We start from the raw sequence: 15,275 nt of genomic DNA, 5'->3' as shown, positions 1-15,275 counted from the left end.
GGAGGGAGGGAGGGAAAAAAAGGGTAAGGATTTAGTAGTTAGAAATCAGGAAGACCTACTAAGACAAGTGAGATTAGCTTAGACAGGTGAGTTGTTGGTTGGAATCTGTCTGGGAAGGACAGGAAGGAAAGCAAGTAAGTGAAGTTCTCCTCAGGAATTAAGAAATTCAAGCTAAATAAGGAAAGGACAGACATGTCCAGAGGGGCTAAGGAGTGGTGGGTGTTGGAAAAGTTCAAAAGTGAGGGATCTGGTTCAAGAAAAAATGCTGGAATCAGAGATGGTAAACTACACTTGAGATGCTTTTTGGAAAGCAGAGCCCACAGATGACGCAACTAAAAGGCCAGGTTACTAGAAGACTCTTCCACAAGGGGTTACAATTCTTCAGATTAGTCACTGGAGAGAGGATCATGAGCCAAGTTCACTTTGAGAATAATTAATTACTCACTGCACCAAGGAAACATGAGTGACAGTTAGAAAGATGAGCTTTGAGCTATTTTTTGTTTGTTGGAGAAGAAAAGAGAAATACTTTGGAAATAGATATGAAAAGCAGATATAACAAGCAGAGACCCAAGGTCATTTGTATGCAACATTTTTGAAGCTATAATTTATGCAGAAAATTCATGAACAGAATATGGTATTTAAACTGAGGTAGGATTATAACTATTTCAAAGCACCACATTGCAAGTATCAACAAACCTCTAAAAGTACAAATGAATACAAGCCCATCAATAGTAGATTTACTAATTCAGAAGACTCACTAGAACAAAAAATATGTTCTTTAAGTGCACTGACACTCAAGACAAGAGGGACAACTCACCAGTTTTCTTCTTCAAGCTTGATTTCTCCCAGTTGCTAAAATGTATTGAAGTGAGTGTTTCTTTCTTTTTGGTTCTTGCAATAGTTGATTGTACAGATTCAGGAGGAGAAAAATGGATTCGTTTGATTTCACACAGGCCTGCATGTTCTGTAATAGCTGGCTTTCCATTTGTGCTTTCCACGTTTCCATTGCTCTTCCTTTTACGGGAAACTAAAACTGTACTTAAGGGTATTGTTTCATTTGTAAAGCGCTGAGGTTCACTTATTACTGGCTCTACAACTGGATGGTAAGAATGACAAGCTTTCTCTTTTAGGTTACTCATTTCACCTCCACATTCACCTACCATTCCTGTGAGACATCTTTTTGCATTTGGTTTATCAATCTCTGGTAGCTTTTCTCTGGCATTGGTGGGCTTCCTTTTGGTAACAGTGGCAGAAAGAATTGGGCGTCTCTTCGATCGCTTATCCTGGTTCTTAAGGGAAGCATCTTTAAACTCAGAGACACTGGGATGTTTTGTAAAATCGCGATTATGGGACTTTATTTCTACAGGGTTTTGTTTTTTGAAACTAATCTTGGGAGTTTCTGAATGCAGACACTCGAGGTCGTATGCCAAACCTTCATTTGTTCTCCGGTCCTGGGAAATTTTATCTGATAATGCTGATAGCTTACATGTTTGCTGACCTGTGTGTACCATGTTATCTTTCACAAACTGTGTTGGAGATAAAATGGGGTTGACTAAATCTGATCTGAGAGCTTTTGGAAGTCCGTAATTGTCATTTAGAAAAGACTCTGGGCTTAAGATTGTTTGGTAAACTTCACGTACAGTTTCGGATTCCAAACACAGAGACTCTGAGCTTTCTTTCCTAAATGTTTCTGATAATACATTTCTCACTAACCCTAGGCCGTTATTAGATTCATAGCTGTTGTTTACAAAAGAATCTGGACTTAGAAAATGGATGTGGCTTTGTGTAATATTCAAAGGTGACGAACAGTTTGGGGCAGGAGGGAGTTTACTAATCCCTTCACTTTGGTCACTAATCCTAGTGGGATTACGTAAAGTGTCATCTGTGACTTCTTCATTAAAATTGTTGGAACTTTTAAAATCTTCTACTTTTAAACGTGCGTTTTTGGATCCGTGAAGAGATGAATAGGCAGTAGGCCTGCGGAGAAACCCTGGCAAACAAGCCTCTTTCTGGCATTCCTTAACAGGGCTGGTAGATGAGTTGGGTATTTTGTTTTCTTCAAGGGATAAAGAATTGTTTTCTGTTGGAGAACAGCACTCGCTCATAGCCAGATTTTCACAGGCCTGCAGTGGGCTCCTAATTCTGTCATCTTTTTGGGAAATATTAAATGCTTCATTAAAACGTTGGCTTTTGGAAGTCCCTTTATTAAGTTTTGAATGGGCTGGAATCTTCTTATTGGTATTCCAAAGACTTCTCTGTAAAAAATAAATGAAAAACACTAAAGCTAGAAGCTGTTCTCTACCACTTTTAAACAAGCAATGTTATACATGTCGCTTCGCCCCTTCCCTCAAAACCATCCATCCTTCCAGTAAATCACAGAATGGGTAAGACACTACCTTTTTCTTCCTATGCTCTTCTGCATTTCCTAGTAATATAGCCTGGTGCTTCAGGAAATCATTGACAAGAAATGTCACAATCTCCCTTACTCGTCCTTCTTTCACTGGTATCCAGATAACAGAAACAGTAATTTTTTCTTTAGGCTGAAAGAAGAATACATTTTAAATGATTATGATATTATAATTATATAATAATCAAATGCACTATATATAACTTAGTTTAATAACTAATAGTTACTACACCCTAATAGGGTTAAATATTTTCCTATACTAGCTCACGGTAAGAAAAAAAAAGCCACTAGCAATAAAAGTCCACAACAAAATAAAACTATAACAAAAACTATAAAATTATAATAAAAGCTAATTGCACAAAAGTAAAAGAACTGAAAATCTACAAGTCATTTTAATTGAGCTGTTTTAAAAATACAGTTGTGGGGACTAGGAACCTAGCTCGCTGGTAAAGTGTGTGCTTAGACCAACCTAAGTTGTGCCAGCCGAGGTGATGGACTCCACTACCGGTCCTCCCCGCACAGCTCCCCCGCCCCCCCCCCCGGGGTCCGTGAGCCGCCAGGCCCATGCTTCAAGTGTGGTGAGACAGGCCAATGGGCAAAGGGATGCCCCAATCCCCATCGCAACCCACGGGGCCCCTGCCCGAGGTGTCACAGGGAGGGTCACTGGTCCGCAGACTGCCTCGTGCGTCCGATGACGCGGGGGCAGCTGCCCCAGAGGACCCCCAGGTTGACCTATTGGGTTTGGCCCTGGAAGACTGAAGGTTCCAGGGTTCCTCCATCGACAACCCGACTGCTACGCCCATCTGCAACCAGGAGCCACGGGTACGTCTCACAGTGTCGGGACGCCTCATCTCATTTCTCTTGGACACCGGAGCAACATATTTGGTTCTAAGGGAATTTGGGGGGCCAACCTCCCCCTCAAGCTCCCCTATCGTCGGGGTAGGGGGACAGCCTCATCTACCTCACCAAACTCCACCTCTCAATTGCATATTTAGGGGTATCTTTCTCACTCATTCATTCCTAGTTCTACCAACCTGCCCAGTCCCACTCTTGGGAAGAGATCTTCTGACCAAGCTGGGAGCCTCCATTTCTTTCGCGCACCCCACTCGTTTTGTTCCAGATCCGTCGGTGGCACAGCTGCTTCTCCTGGCCCCGCGATCCTCTGATACTAACATGCCTTTTCCTCTCCCAGCCTCCCAGGTGGACCCTCTCGTGTGGGATACCCAGAACCCTGCTGTCGCTAAACACCATTCCCCCATTGTTATTCAGTTAAAAAACCCCACTGAGTATATCACCCAAGCCCAGTACCCCCTCTCTTCCCAAAGCCTCAAAGGACTAAAACCTATAATCTCTGATCTTTTGAGGAAGGGGCTGCTTCGCCCCACTTCCTCCCCCTTTAACACTCCTATATTAGCTGTCAAAAAATCTAATGGAACTTATCGTTTGGTTCAGGACCTCCGGCTCATCAATTCTGCTATTGTCCCTTTACACCCAGTTGTACCTAATTCCCTCGCCCTTCTGTCTAACATTCCTTCAGGGACCTCCCACTTCTCAGTCTTAGACCTCAAGGATGCCTTTTTCTCTATTCCTCTCAGCCCTCAATCTCAGAACATCTTTGCCTTCACCTGGACAGATCCTGATACTAATTTCTCCACACAACTAACCTGGACCGTCCTCCCTCAGGGATTCCGGGACAGCCCATACCTCTTTGGCCAGGCTCTGGCCTCTGATCTGCTCTCACTGTCCCTCCTTAAATCAAAACTGATACTTTACGTTGATGACATCCTGCTATGTAGCCCATCTTTGGAGACTAGCAGGACTGATACCGCCACCTTATTGAATTTTTTATCCAAAAAGGGCTACAGAGTATCGCCTTCTAAGGCTCAATTGTCCACCACTCAGGTAACGTATTTGGGATCAACCATAACCCCAACACAAAAATCTATCACCCTGGACAGAAAAAGACTAATTCAATCACTTGCAGTTCCTTCCACCAAAGAAGAGGTTCTATCATTCCTGGGAGTGGCCGGTTTCCTGCGTTCCTGGATCCCCTCATTCTCCCTCCTCGCCCGCCCCCTATATGAAGCAGCTCTCGGCTCTTTGCATGAGCCCCTCTTCCACCCCATCACCAAACCTTTCGGGAGACTCCAACAGGCCCTTACCCAAGCCCCAGCTCTCCATCTTCCCGATTTAACCCGCCCCTTTTCTCTTTACGTAGCAGAAAAAGAGAGCTATGCTCTGGGAGTCCTAGGTCATCAACTGGGACCCTCCTTCGCACCTGTTGCTTACCTGTCAAAGAAGATAGACCTCACCACTCGGGGCTGTCTAACCTCTTAACCTACAAAGGCCTACAGACCCTACCCCCTTCTCGAGTTCTTTCCCTTCAGGTGGCGTTGGTGGAGGATACGAGTCTCACATTTCAATGCTGCCCACCTCTTAATATTTCAAATCTTCTGCCTCAACCTAATGTTAATGATTCCCATCCCATTCCCGCATTGAGGTCCTAGAGGACCTACTGCCCCACCCCTCACATATACAGGAGGGCAGCCTGTCCCAGGCTACTCACACCTGGTACACGGACGGCAGCTCCTTTCTATGTGACGGGACCCGCAGAGCAGGTTATGCCATAGTGTCAGACACAGAGATTGTCAAGGCAAAGGCGCTCCCTGCTCACACTACTAACCAGCAGGCTGAGCTGATAGCTCTCACTTGTGCCTTTCAGTTAGCCGTGGGACAATCTTTAAATGTCTACACAGATTCTAAATATGCTTTTCATATCCTGTTATCTCACGCGGCCATCTGGAAGGAACGCAGGCTTCTCACGGCGAAGGGAGGATCTATTACCAACTCAGAGCATATTATGGACTTACTAAAAGCTTCCCATCTCCCTAAAGCTATAGGAATTATTCACTGTCGGTCTCATCAGTCTGACAGTTCTATTGTTTCCAAGGGAAATAATCGGGCTGACAGAGCGGCTAAGACAGCAGCACTCCAGAGCCCAGATCTGCCTCAGCTACCTCAGGGAGTACTTACAGCACAGCCCACAACCTTACAGACACCTCCTAACACTCAACAGATCCTGTCCTACCTACACCAGCTTATTCATCCCAATGAGAAAGCTCTACTTCATTTTGTAAAAACACATATCAAACCCACGCCTGAGGATATCAGGTTCCTAAAAGCCACCACTGCCTCCTGTCAGATCTGCCAAAAGTCAGATCCCAGGACCAAATATCGTAGCTTCCCTTTCCCTACCCACCAGGCCAGGGGCTCCCTTCCGGGAACTGACTGGCAGCTGGATTTTACTCATATGCCCACAGTCAGGAAGATTAAATATCTCCTGGTTTTGGTGGATACAATGTCTGGGTGGGTTGAAGCCTTCCCCACCTCTAACAAGAGAGCCCAGACAGTCTCTGATGTTCTTCTCCGAGAAATTATTCCCCGGTTTGGACTCCCAACTTCTCTTCAGTCAGATAATGGTCCAGAGTTTACTTCCCAGATTTCTCAAAATCTGTCTAAAGCGCTTGGAATCCCCTGGAATTTTCACATACCGTATCATCCTCAGTCATCAGGTAAGGTAGAACGAACTAACCGCTCTTTAAAGGAAGCTCTCACTAAGATGTCACAGGAACTTCACCTCGACTGGGTAAGACTTCTGCCCCTCGCTCTTCTCAGGCTTCGGGCTCTTCCAAGGGGCCCCCTTTTCATTTCACCCTTTGAACTCATGTATGGACAGCCGGTCTTAACCCCCGGCCTCTCATCGGGGACCTCTCCCCTTCCTGATCAGCTGCTCACTCCCCTCCTTTTCCATCTGGGACTTCACAGATCACTCACTACCTCAACCATGTGTTAATACATGTCCACCGCCGGTTAAAATAGGAGATAAGGTATTACTCTCATCCCCAGGCCAGCGCCCTTCACCCCTTTCCCCTAAATGGCAGGGCCCTTTCAGAGTAATTCTTCTAACTCCCATGGCTGCCAAGCTTGAAGGAATTCCTCATTGGATTCACCTGTCACATCTTAAACTGTTCATCTCCACGGCTCAAGATAATCCTTCATACACGGTAACCCAGACGGGACCTTATTCTCTTAAGTTTCAAAGGACACCGGGTTCAGCCCCCTCTACTCCAGTCTAAGGAAAACAGTGGTCCCATCCGTCGCTGTGTTAACACACCTTCCCTTCTTTAAATTCATAAATAATCATCCAGCTGCCGTTACAGATACCATCATCAAATACAGAGTCAAGGGCTCAGGTAGTAAGCAGATTCTCAACAAAGCTCCTTGACATAACAGGTCAGCCGCTGACTGCAGCAGTGGCCCCTGAAATGTTAAGGAATATACGGTCAAAATCTATTTCTTTTAAGACACTTTCTTTAAGCTCCAGGGTGCCAGCCTGACCCACCTAAACAAATCAAACACAAGCGGATCATTAACGGAATAAGTATCATTTAATTTTTTATCATTCTTAACCCCAGACATCACATATACACACTGAGAATAATCCTAAGTAAGGATGCTTTTAGGGTTTTGTCTTGCTATTTAAGCAAAACAGTTCATTATCGAAACAGAAGTGAAGTCCCACCCAATATAAACATACATATGAAAAATAAAATGCATATTAAAATGGCTAAAAGGAAGGAATTAAAAAACGTTCATCAGTGAACAGCTCCAATTTCAAAACACAGAACGCTAACCTCAAACATATTTTGCAATGACTGCCAAGTCTATTAAAAACGTGTAACAGAAACAAAAACAAACAAGCAAACAAACAAACAAAAAAAAAAACCCGTGTAACAGAAACTTTCTGAAATGCTTCTAAGGACGGTATACGCGCTTTGATTCATCATCCCGAGCAAATTACTGTTCACTTTTGCCATGTATTCACACAAATTATACAGTGCCAAAGCCCGTCCACAGTCAAGAGAGGGAGTTGACTTGGTGTTGGGGTCCTGTTCTATCCCAGCCCTACCCTGCAAATGGAAGAGTCCCAGAACCAAAACAGGAAGTTGACCTAGTGTCGGATTCCCAGCCCCATATCTGCAGAAGCCCCCACCGTCAAGACTGGGTGGGACCTGACTTAGTTTTTCTTCGAGTTGTTCGCTGTACGCCAAGGAGCCCACGCCCCGCGGACAGGCCCTCACACCCACCTTCAGCTCACAGCGGCTCGGTTCCACGCTGAAGCCCTGGTCTGCGGCCCGCAGCAGGGACAGCTCCACCTGCAGAGGCTCCTCGTGCGGGTTTTGCAGGATCAGAGACCGTGTCCGTGTCGCACCCACGTGGACGTCCCCAAAGCAGAGGAATGGAGAGGGGCAGAAGTGGCTGAGCAACAGCACCGGCGGGGACGAATTCCCGGCCGCCGGATCCCGGTGCACGCGCCGCCCGCTCTCCTCCAGGTGGTAAGCGGCCGGCCGCGTAGCCATGGCAGCCGCCCCGCTCTGGGCGGTCTGGTACCCGCTGTCCGCGTCCCTCCGCCTTCCCAGAATCCGGGGATCAGAACAAAGATCAAAACCAGAGACTACCAAAGCCCGAGGAAAGTAGACTAGCCGCTTTCGCTTCGGTTCAAATATCTGCCCTCCACCAATGGCGAGAACTGCCTTGCTAGCGCACCAATCAGCGAGTAGATCACCGCCCACAGCTACTAAAGAGCCAATGACTGAGCGAACGCTCCTGGCCAATGGGACCGCCGTGCTTTGTTTAAATGAAGGCTTGGCTGTCACGGCTGTCTGGAGAGGAGATGAAAAGGCAGCAAAATTCCATGGGTTGGCTCAAAAATGAAATTGCCTCTGTTGTTTTAAATACGCTACGAGGACGGAAAAGAATCATCACTGTGTCCAACCCACGGCTGCATATGCTCCAGAATCGCTGAGCGCAACTTGTGAGCAAAGGTTCCAGGGAAGAAAAGGCACCTTCAACGCATACCGAGCAAGGCTGAGAAACTGATTAAAAAAGTCAGTGATTTTCAGTTCTGGAGGATAGAAAGTCCAAGATTGTTGGGAGCAGTGAGACCTCAGATCCAAAATAATTTTTTTTTTTTTTTTTTTTTTTTGGTTTTTCGAGACAGGGTTTCACATCTGTAGCTCTGGAGCCTGTCCTGGAACTCCCTTGGTAGACCAGGCTGGCCTCGGAACTCACAGAGATCCGCCTGCCTCTGCCTCCCGAGTGCTGGGATTACAGGCGTGCGCCACCACCGCCCGGCTCCAGAAACAACTGTTAAGTGAGCTGATCTGAGTGCCTACAGCTGCTCTGAGCAGGAGACCTTCAGGAGTTCCTGATGGCAGGAGAGGTTTCTGGTGGGTTTGGCTGGGGCGTGGCTATCTCTATATAATCTGCCGCTGAACACCATAAAGGGGGCATTCTTGGCGGAAAAAAAAAAAGTCAGTGATTGTGGCGAGGTTAGAAACTGGAGGTCAAGTCTAACAGTTTATTGGGGAACATCGTTCGCCCTCAATAGCCATATCTTGTCAACCTTTTAAGTAGCCTATTAGTATTATGACATGTGTAAATTAACTGTAATGTAAAGAGTATTGGTTTTCCAAGTACTGCCAGCATCTGGGGCTATAAAGGGTTCCTCTTTTGCCTTAACATTAAATGCTTCCACCTATTATTTGAAAAGTGTCTTTGAATAATGTAAAAACTTAATCAGTTTTACCACGTTGGAACATGAAACTTGGGATAACCTAAATCTGTGTCCCTAGGCCATGTTCACTCATATTTGACTTCTGAATAAACTCTCTGATAAAACGGGACCAAAAGGAGACACTTTTGAGGTGAGAGTTTTGTCTCAGGGCAGTTAATATGCATTTTGCTTTCTTATAACTTGTATGGTTTACCAGCATTTTGCCACACTATCATTAAGTTTGACACTCTTGTGTGCCACACATAACCAGACACAACTGTTAAGTGAGCCGAGAAATTTTATATAAACCATGACTTTTTTTTTTTTTTTTTTTTTTTTTTTTTTTGGTTTTTCGAGACAGGTTTTCTCTGAAGCTTTAGAGCCTGTGCTGGAACTAGCTCTTGTAGACCAGGCTGGCCTCGAACTCACAGGGATCCGCCTGCCTCTGCCTCCTGAGTGTTGGGATTAAAGGTGTGGGCCACCACTGCCCGGCTAAACCATGACTTCTTATATGATAGGCCTGCCCAGAATTAATCAGCTTTACTCTGTAAGTTTACTAGGCTGAACAGAGATGTAAAGAAAACTGTTAGCATGTTGTTGGGTTGTTTTGCTTTTTAGACAAGGCCTTGGTCCATAACCATGATCAAATAATGATAACCTATTGAGGGCTGTAACAGAAATGGAGATAAATTTGTAAGGTTCTGGTAGTAGCCCGTACAGGTATTAACATTTTACAGCAAGCATTTCTCCCAAAAAACAGAATGAATCATTGCAGGAATGAGCAGGAGAGAGGTTAAGAGTGCCCATTCTTAGTTTTATATAGGGTATCATATTTCACTAATAGTTTTGCTACACTTTTAGACTTATCTAAAAGCAATATGACTGCTTCAAACAAGTCACCACTGTTACTTGAATTTATATGAGATCTATTAATATATTTAATAATATACATATATAAATAATATTTTAAATGCTATGTAATTTATTAGAATTATAGGTTTCAAAAATGTCCCCAAGATACTTGGTATTCTACTTGCTCATGGTTTTTGTTTTGTAGAGGAATGCAGAACACTGCTCCCATACACTGAAAACATTATTTGAAAAGAATCTGGATATGCTTTACTAGGGCCAAAGAACTCTGTTTATTTTAAATATCAAAATAACACAACGAATGAATTCAATATGCAAGATGACAACTACTAGTCACAAGGAACTGAATTTTTGCTACAAAGACATTTATACTTAAGAAACACGAGACAAAGTAGATACTAAACTCAACATTTAACATACAATGGGAAATAATCAATTTTGATATTTTAGATTTTCCTTTGTAATTACTTTTAAAACTGTCCTTAATTAAAAAACAAAAATAATGATTTGAAACAGAAAACAAAACCATTTCCATTTCAATATACATCATCCCTCCCTTAAACAGAACAGTTTTGACACAACATGGAGCAACTAAATACCCTGCTTGTGTAATGTTTGGCAATCACTCTCGTCAACTGTGATAGAGCTTTACTTACAAGGAGAAAAGTCTGATTGATTGTTCTAGAATTACACCACAGGACATTATTCAACTTTACGCACGCAGGAATATCCAACAGAGAGGCATAGTGACAGTGAGATGTGCATATGCTCTTTCTTCATTCAAGAGACAGTTCAGAATCTCCAGCAGTAGCACAACTATTGCAATTACTTGGCTTTACTTAAGAATTTGAAACATTTTTATTGTTTTCATCTTTGAATAACATCTATTCTCCAAATACCATCCTTAAATTCTCTCTAAATAAATGGCTGCAGAGACTAACTGGTTCTGGATCTTTGAAAGGACATAGACTTTAGATAAATATACAGCGAGTTAAAACATAAACACACCCCTACCAAATCATTCCTTCTCTCATCTTCCACACAATCTAATCCTATTGCTTTTATTATTAGTGATCTACTTCCTCAGAGGAAGAGCAGAAAGCATGCTGATACCAAAGGGGAAAGTATCGTCAGCAGAAATTTTATAAGCATGGGAGGATACCAAAAAAAGAAGCACACACAGGGTACTTAAAGGGAAATGTGCAAAAGAAATGAGTAGCATATATAGAACTGTCTAGTTCCTATATGCTGTGTAGAAAATAATCTTCATCCAATATTCACACTAATAGCAGGTAAGATTTAACATAATTCTACTTAAAGATTTAGAAACACTACTTACTCCTTACTAAATAATGCATTTTCAGTCTTTTTAAATTTGGCACTAAATCTTAAAATGTTCAAACGTGACTCTGTTGAAAGGGCGTGCTTTTTCCTGAGTCATCAACTCAAGTCTGTTGACTGGGATGCTGGCGCTCCCTAGGAGCAGCTCTTCTCACACCATCAATCATGCTGAGTTCAGGAAGGGTGAACTAAGTCTTCAGTGCAGAGCTATGTGCTCACGGGAACGTTACTTAAGAGAGCAATCAGAGATATACAGCGGCATGAGGAGCACACATACTATTCCTTCTGTCAGATTAGTGACTCCAGTAACTATAAAGGCCATAGCAGAAACTTAAAAAAAATGTAAATTATAAAAACCAACGTTCACACTATCACTTAATGCCAATTTTTCTAAGTTAACATAAAACAATGTAAAATAAAAGGCTGTTGCCCAGCCAGCAGGCAACACAAACATAAGACTCAGAACCAAAAAATTAAAACAAAACAAACAAGCCATTTATTTACCAGTACACTATAGGTAGTCAAAAAAAAAAAAAAAAAAAACAAAACACTACACAACTACACATCTCTGAAAAAATACAAAGTATTCCAATCCAGAAAAGATGGTCTAAAAGAACACACTAAAGAATGAATGCTCAAAACGTCTCCGGTCAATAATAAGTTAAAGTGATACGGTAGGAACAACAGTCAAGCTCTTAAATATACCAGGGTAAATGTGTTTAATTAGGCTGTGACTGAGTGAAAAGCAATGGATGGTATTTGTTAGCCCTTAACACTTAGAGTCACTCTGGAAAGGTGTCTCTGACACGCTTTAAAGTTGAGAAATGAGTGTACTGCGTTTATGCTACCATCACTTAAAAGGCAGTCACTTTATTAAAGCACCAGTTTAAAATGCTATTTTATTCCTCTTTTCCCCAGCAGTAGAGATCTAAATTAAAGGTCTGCAAACTGTACTGAGTTTATAGTTGCTTGAAGGTATCTTGCTGGCATAAGAAACAAACCCTATGGTTAAGTGATATTTTCGGCTGCCAAAACTAAAGGAGCTTCTTATAAAAATAACCTCAACTTGATCTTAAAAAAAAATCTAAGGCAGAAATTATTTTTATAACGTAGTGTAAAATATAAGCTTATTATTCAATAGTGTTCATTAAAAAACTGCACCCAACTAAACTGAGAGGAATGAGTACTCTAACTTGTAACTGGTTGGTCAGTGTGACTGACTGTTCCCAGAGTAGTTTCCCTACTTACTTTATACATATAAACACAAACATTTAATACTTACTCTCAGTATTCAAACTAACAATTTATCTTTTAATCTATTATCCAAGGACTTCAACTGTGCTTCTTTGGACAAAGATATAGTCAAACAACAAAGAATTTAAATTCTTTTAAACTATCCAATACCTACTCAAAATCTTTGGTGCATTAAGTCAGAGACAGTAAGTTAATAAATTTCTGTACTCAATAACTTATTCAATTTACAGATTAAGTGCTAACTGTTATCTATCAAAATTTAATTTAAAATAATAAATTATACTCACAAAATAAAATATTCACAATGAGGCTACCTTAGTTGTGAGATTCAGATTTTTAAGCTTAATTACAAAATGATTTTACAGCCATAGAAGATGGGACTTATCTTGTAATTTCTGTGCCAACTTTGAAATTACCCAAAAACATGTTCTTACATTTTTGGAAACTGCAGAAAGCAGGGTAATTTTCCCATTATTGTGATTTTACTTAGTTCTTCCTAAGTATTAACTGCCTACCTCCAGACTACAAGAGAAAGTAGTGCCTGGCACATAGTGTGCATTCATTAATGCTCTGTCTCCTCCTTCCATTAACTGCCATCTGCCACAAGAGTTAAAATAAGTCCTTTCTCACATGGAAATACATCATTCCCTTTCTATTTCAGAACTGCTTATAAGGTTCAAATGAGAAAAATGTTTTAGATAATACAGTATTTCAGCTTGTCTGCAGTAATAACTAACTACAATTATACAACTGTATTTCACTTTACATAAGAACTATATTCTTGAAAAGTCCTATGTAAACCAAGTTCTAAAATTAAATCATATATTTAAAGTATTAGAGCATCATTATTAAAAGAACCTTAAATACCTTCAAAACCCAAGGTATTATTTTCACTGTGAAATGTATCCTCCTTTTCTGCCAAAATATACAATATATCATGCACGTAACACACAAACACACACACACACACACACACACACATATATCGTTTGCCTTTTTTGATAAACTCAAATTTTTCTACATTAGCTTATCTGTAAGGCAAAGTATATTTATAGGTATGATCTTTTAATTTCAGTAAGATATTTAATTAAAAATCTTTATCTCCTTTAGGATAAAAATCATAAATCCATATTCTTGACATTTGATTTGAAAGTCTAGGACTCATAGTGCATCAGAGCCCAGTTTCTTCATTAGTCCCCATAAACATTTCCACACTAATAAGAATGCTTAAACAATAAAAAATAATATAAAATTAAGTTTACTGGTTCAAAGACAATTACAACCAAACTTGTATAAGTGAGGCAAAACTCGGGTCACCTTTATTATTTATATCAGCTACTTTGGTTAATGCCTCAGTTTGCAACATGCTCTTTGAACATTAATATGGCAACTGTTCCTATAAAGTACCTTCATTTCTTAAGTGCTTAAACAATTTCCTCATTATTGATTATGTTTTCTTCACTAAAGTTCATTACTTTATGTGTGATATGTTTTCAAAACCCACAGGGGCTAGGCAAGACTTAACAGTTTACACACAAAAAAGTGCTAAAAGCAATTAGGAGTGTAAACAAATTGAAATAGAAAAATTTAAAAGCTGCTAATTTCCCAGTAGTTTACATACAAATTGAATGTTAACAGCAAGCCAACCCTACCTAGTCTAACCTTCAAGCAAACTCACCAGGAAAACCTCATCCTAGGTTAAGTGGAAACCAAGCTGAAAAAAAGAAAAAAAAAAAAAAAAGCAAAGTGCACATCTTTATAATTCCGGCAGGCTTTTTCTTCAATTAAACTTAATTAGTGAGGTGTTTCTGTGATTGCTATTTCCTTTCAACAAACTGTCCACTATTGTCTCATCCAAACCCAAGAATAAAAAAAATAGAGACAGATCTCAGAAGGAAGCAGAATTAAAGATCTGGCTTAAGTATATACAAATAGGAGTGTACTTGGCTAAAAAACCAATTATGCTAAATTGAGCAAATTTGAGAATGGGTTTGGCACCTTTTCTGACAATTATATATGAAATATCTAGGTTCCGTTTCCCTGTTCCAGCCAGCCAAATGCTAAATCCATTATTCAATTACCACTTTCATTTAGTTACAGCTGTCCCTTCTTTACTTATCTAGATGCTGAAACATACTATGAATGTAGAATAAATACCAAATACAAATGTCTTAAAGGTAGCTAGGTAAAACTGTCATGTTTTTCATTAAAATATATTTAATTAGATAATTTAATGCCTAGATCTGTTGGTATTTATTATTCATCATAGTTGAGTATAGGTCCAATTATCTGGATTAAAATAATCTTATATTTTATTTAGCATCCTAATCTTATACTTGTTAGCTTTTATCTTCAGCTTGTGAAAACCCCAAATATGATGGCAAAAGTAATGGATAGATGACGGCATAGATGTATTAAGAATTTCTTACATAAATATGTAAGAAATTTCAAATCTCAATCTTGAAAATCTGAATAAAATGATATTTAATTAGTATTAAAAATTTGCAATGTTGACATATGCTTACATTCCTTTCTATAGGCTACATGGTTCTTAAAACTCCATAGTAATGGGAGAAAAGAGATAACTAAAAGTAAACTTTGGCTTGGGGCTCACACCTGGTTGGCTAAGGCAGAAAGATTGCCACAAATTGAGGACACCCTGGGCTACAGTCTAAGACCCTGTCTCAAAAAAAAAAAAGGGGGGGGTAGCCGGGCGGTGGTGGCGCACGCCTTTAATCCCAGCACTTGGGAGGCAGAGGCAGGCGGATCTCTGTGAGTTCGAGACCA

The 15,275-nt window shown here is 41.0% G+C and overlaps 1 protein-coding gene across 1 annotated transcript in view; it reads right to left on the bottom strand.

Annotated features, from left to right (window-relative positions):
* Positions 1-8,420, bottom strand: part of Aspm (abnormal spindle microtubule assembly) — a 49,377-nt gene extending 40,957 nt beyond the window's left edge. Inside the window, exons 1-3 of the mRNA XM_013346781.2 lie at positions 7,555-8,420; positions 2,397-2,540; positions 818-2,255 (exon numbers count right to left, since the gene is read on the bottom strand). Coding sequence (XP_013202235.1) covers positions 818-2,255; positions 2,397-2,540; positions 7,555-7,827 — 1,855 coding nt within the window. The 5' untranslated portion in view covers positions 7,828-8,420. The remainder of the gene's footprint in view (positions 1-817; positions 2,256-2,396; positions 2,541-7,554) is intronic.
* Between the last annotated feature and the right edge of the window lie 6,855 nt (positions 8,421-15,275).

This window comes from Microtus ochrogaster, chromosome 6 (assembly GCF_000317375.1).
Source record: "Microtus ochrogaster isolate Prairie Vole_2 chromosome 6, MicOch1.0, whole genome shotgun sequence".
NCBI classification, from domain to species: domain Eukaryota; kingdom Metazoa; phylum Chordata; class Mammalia; order Rodentia; family Cricetidae; genus Microtus; species Microtus ochrogaster.
The sequence above is the reverse complement of the archived record's forward strand: the minus strand, read 5'-3'. Positions and strand labels throughout refer to the sequence as shown.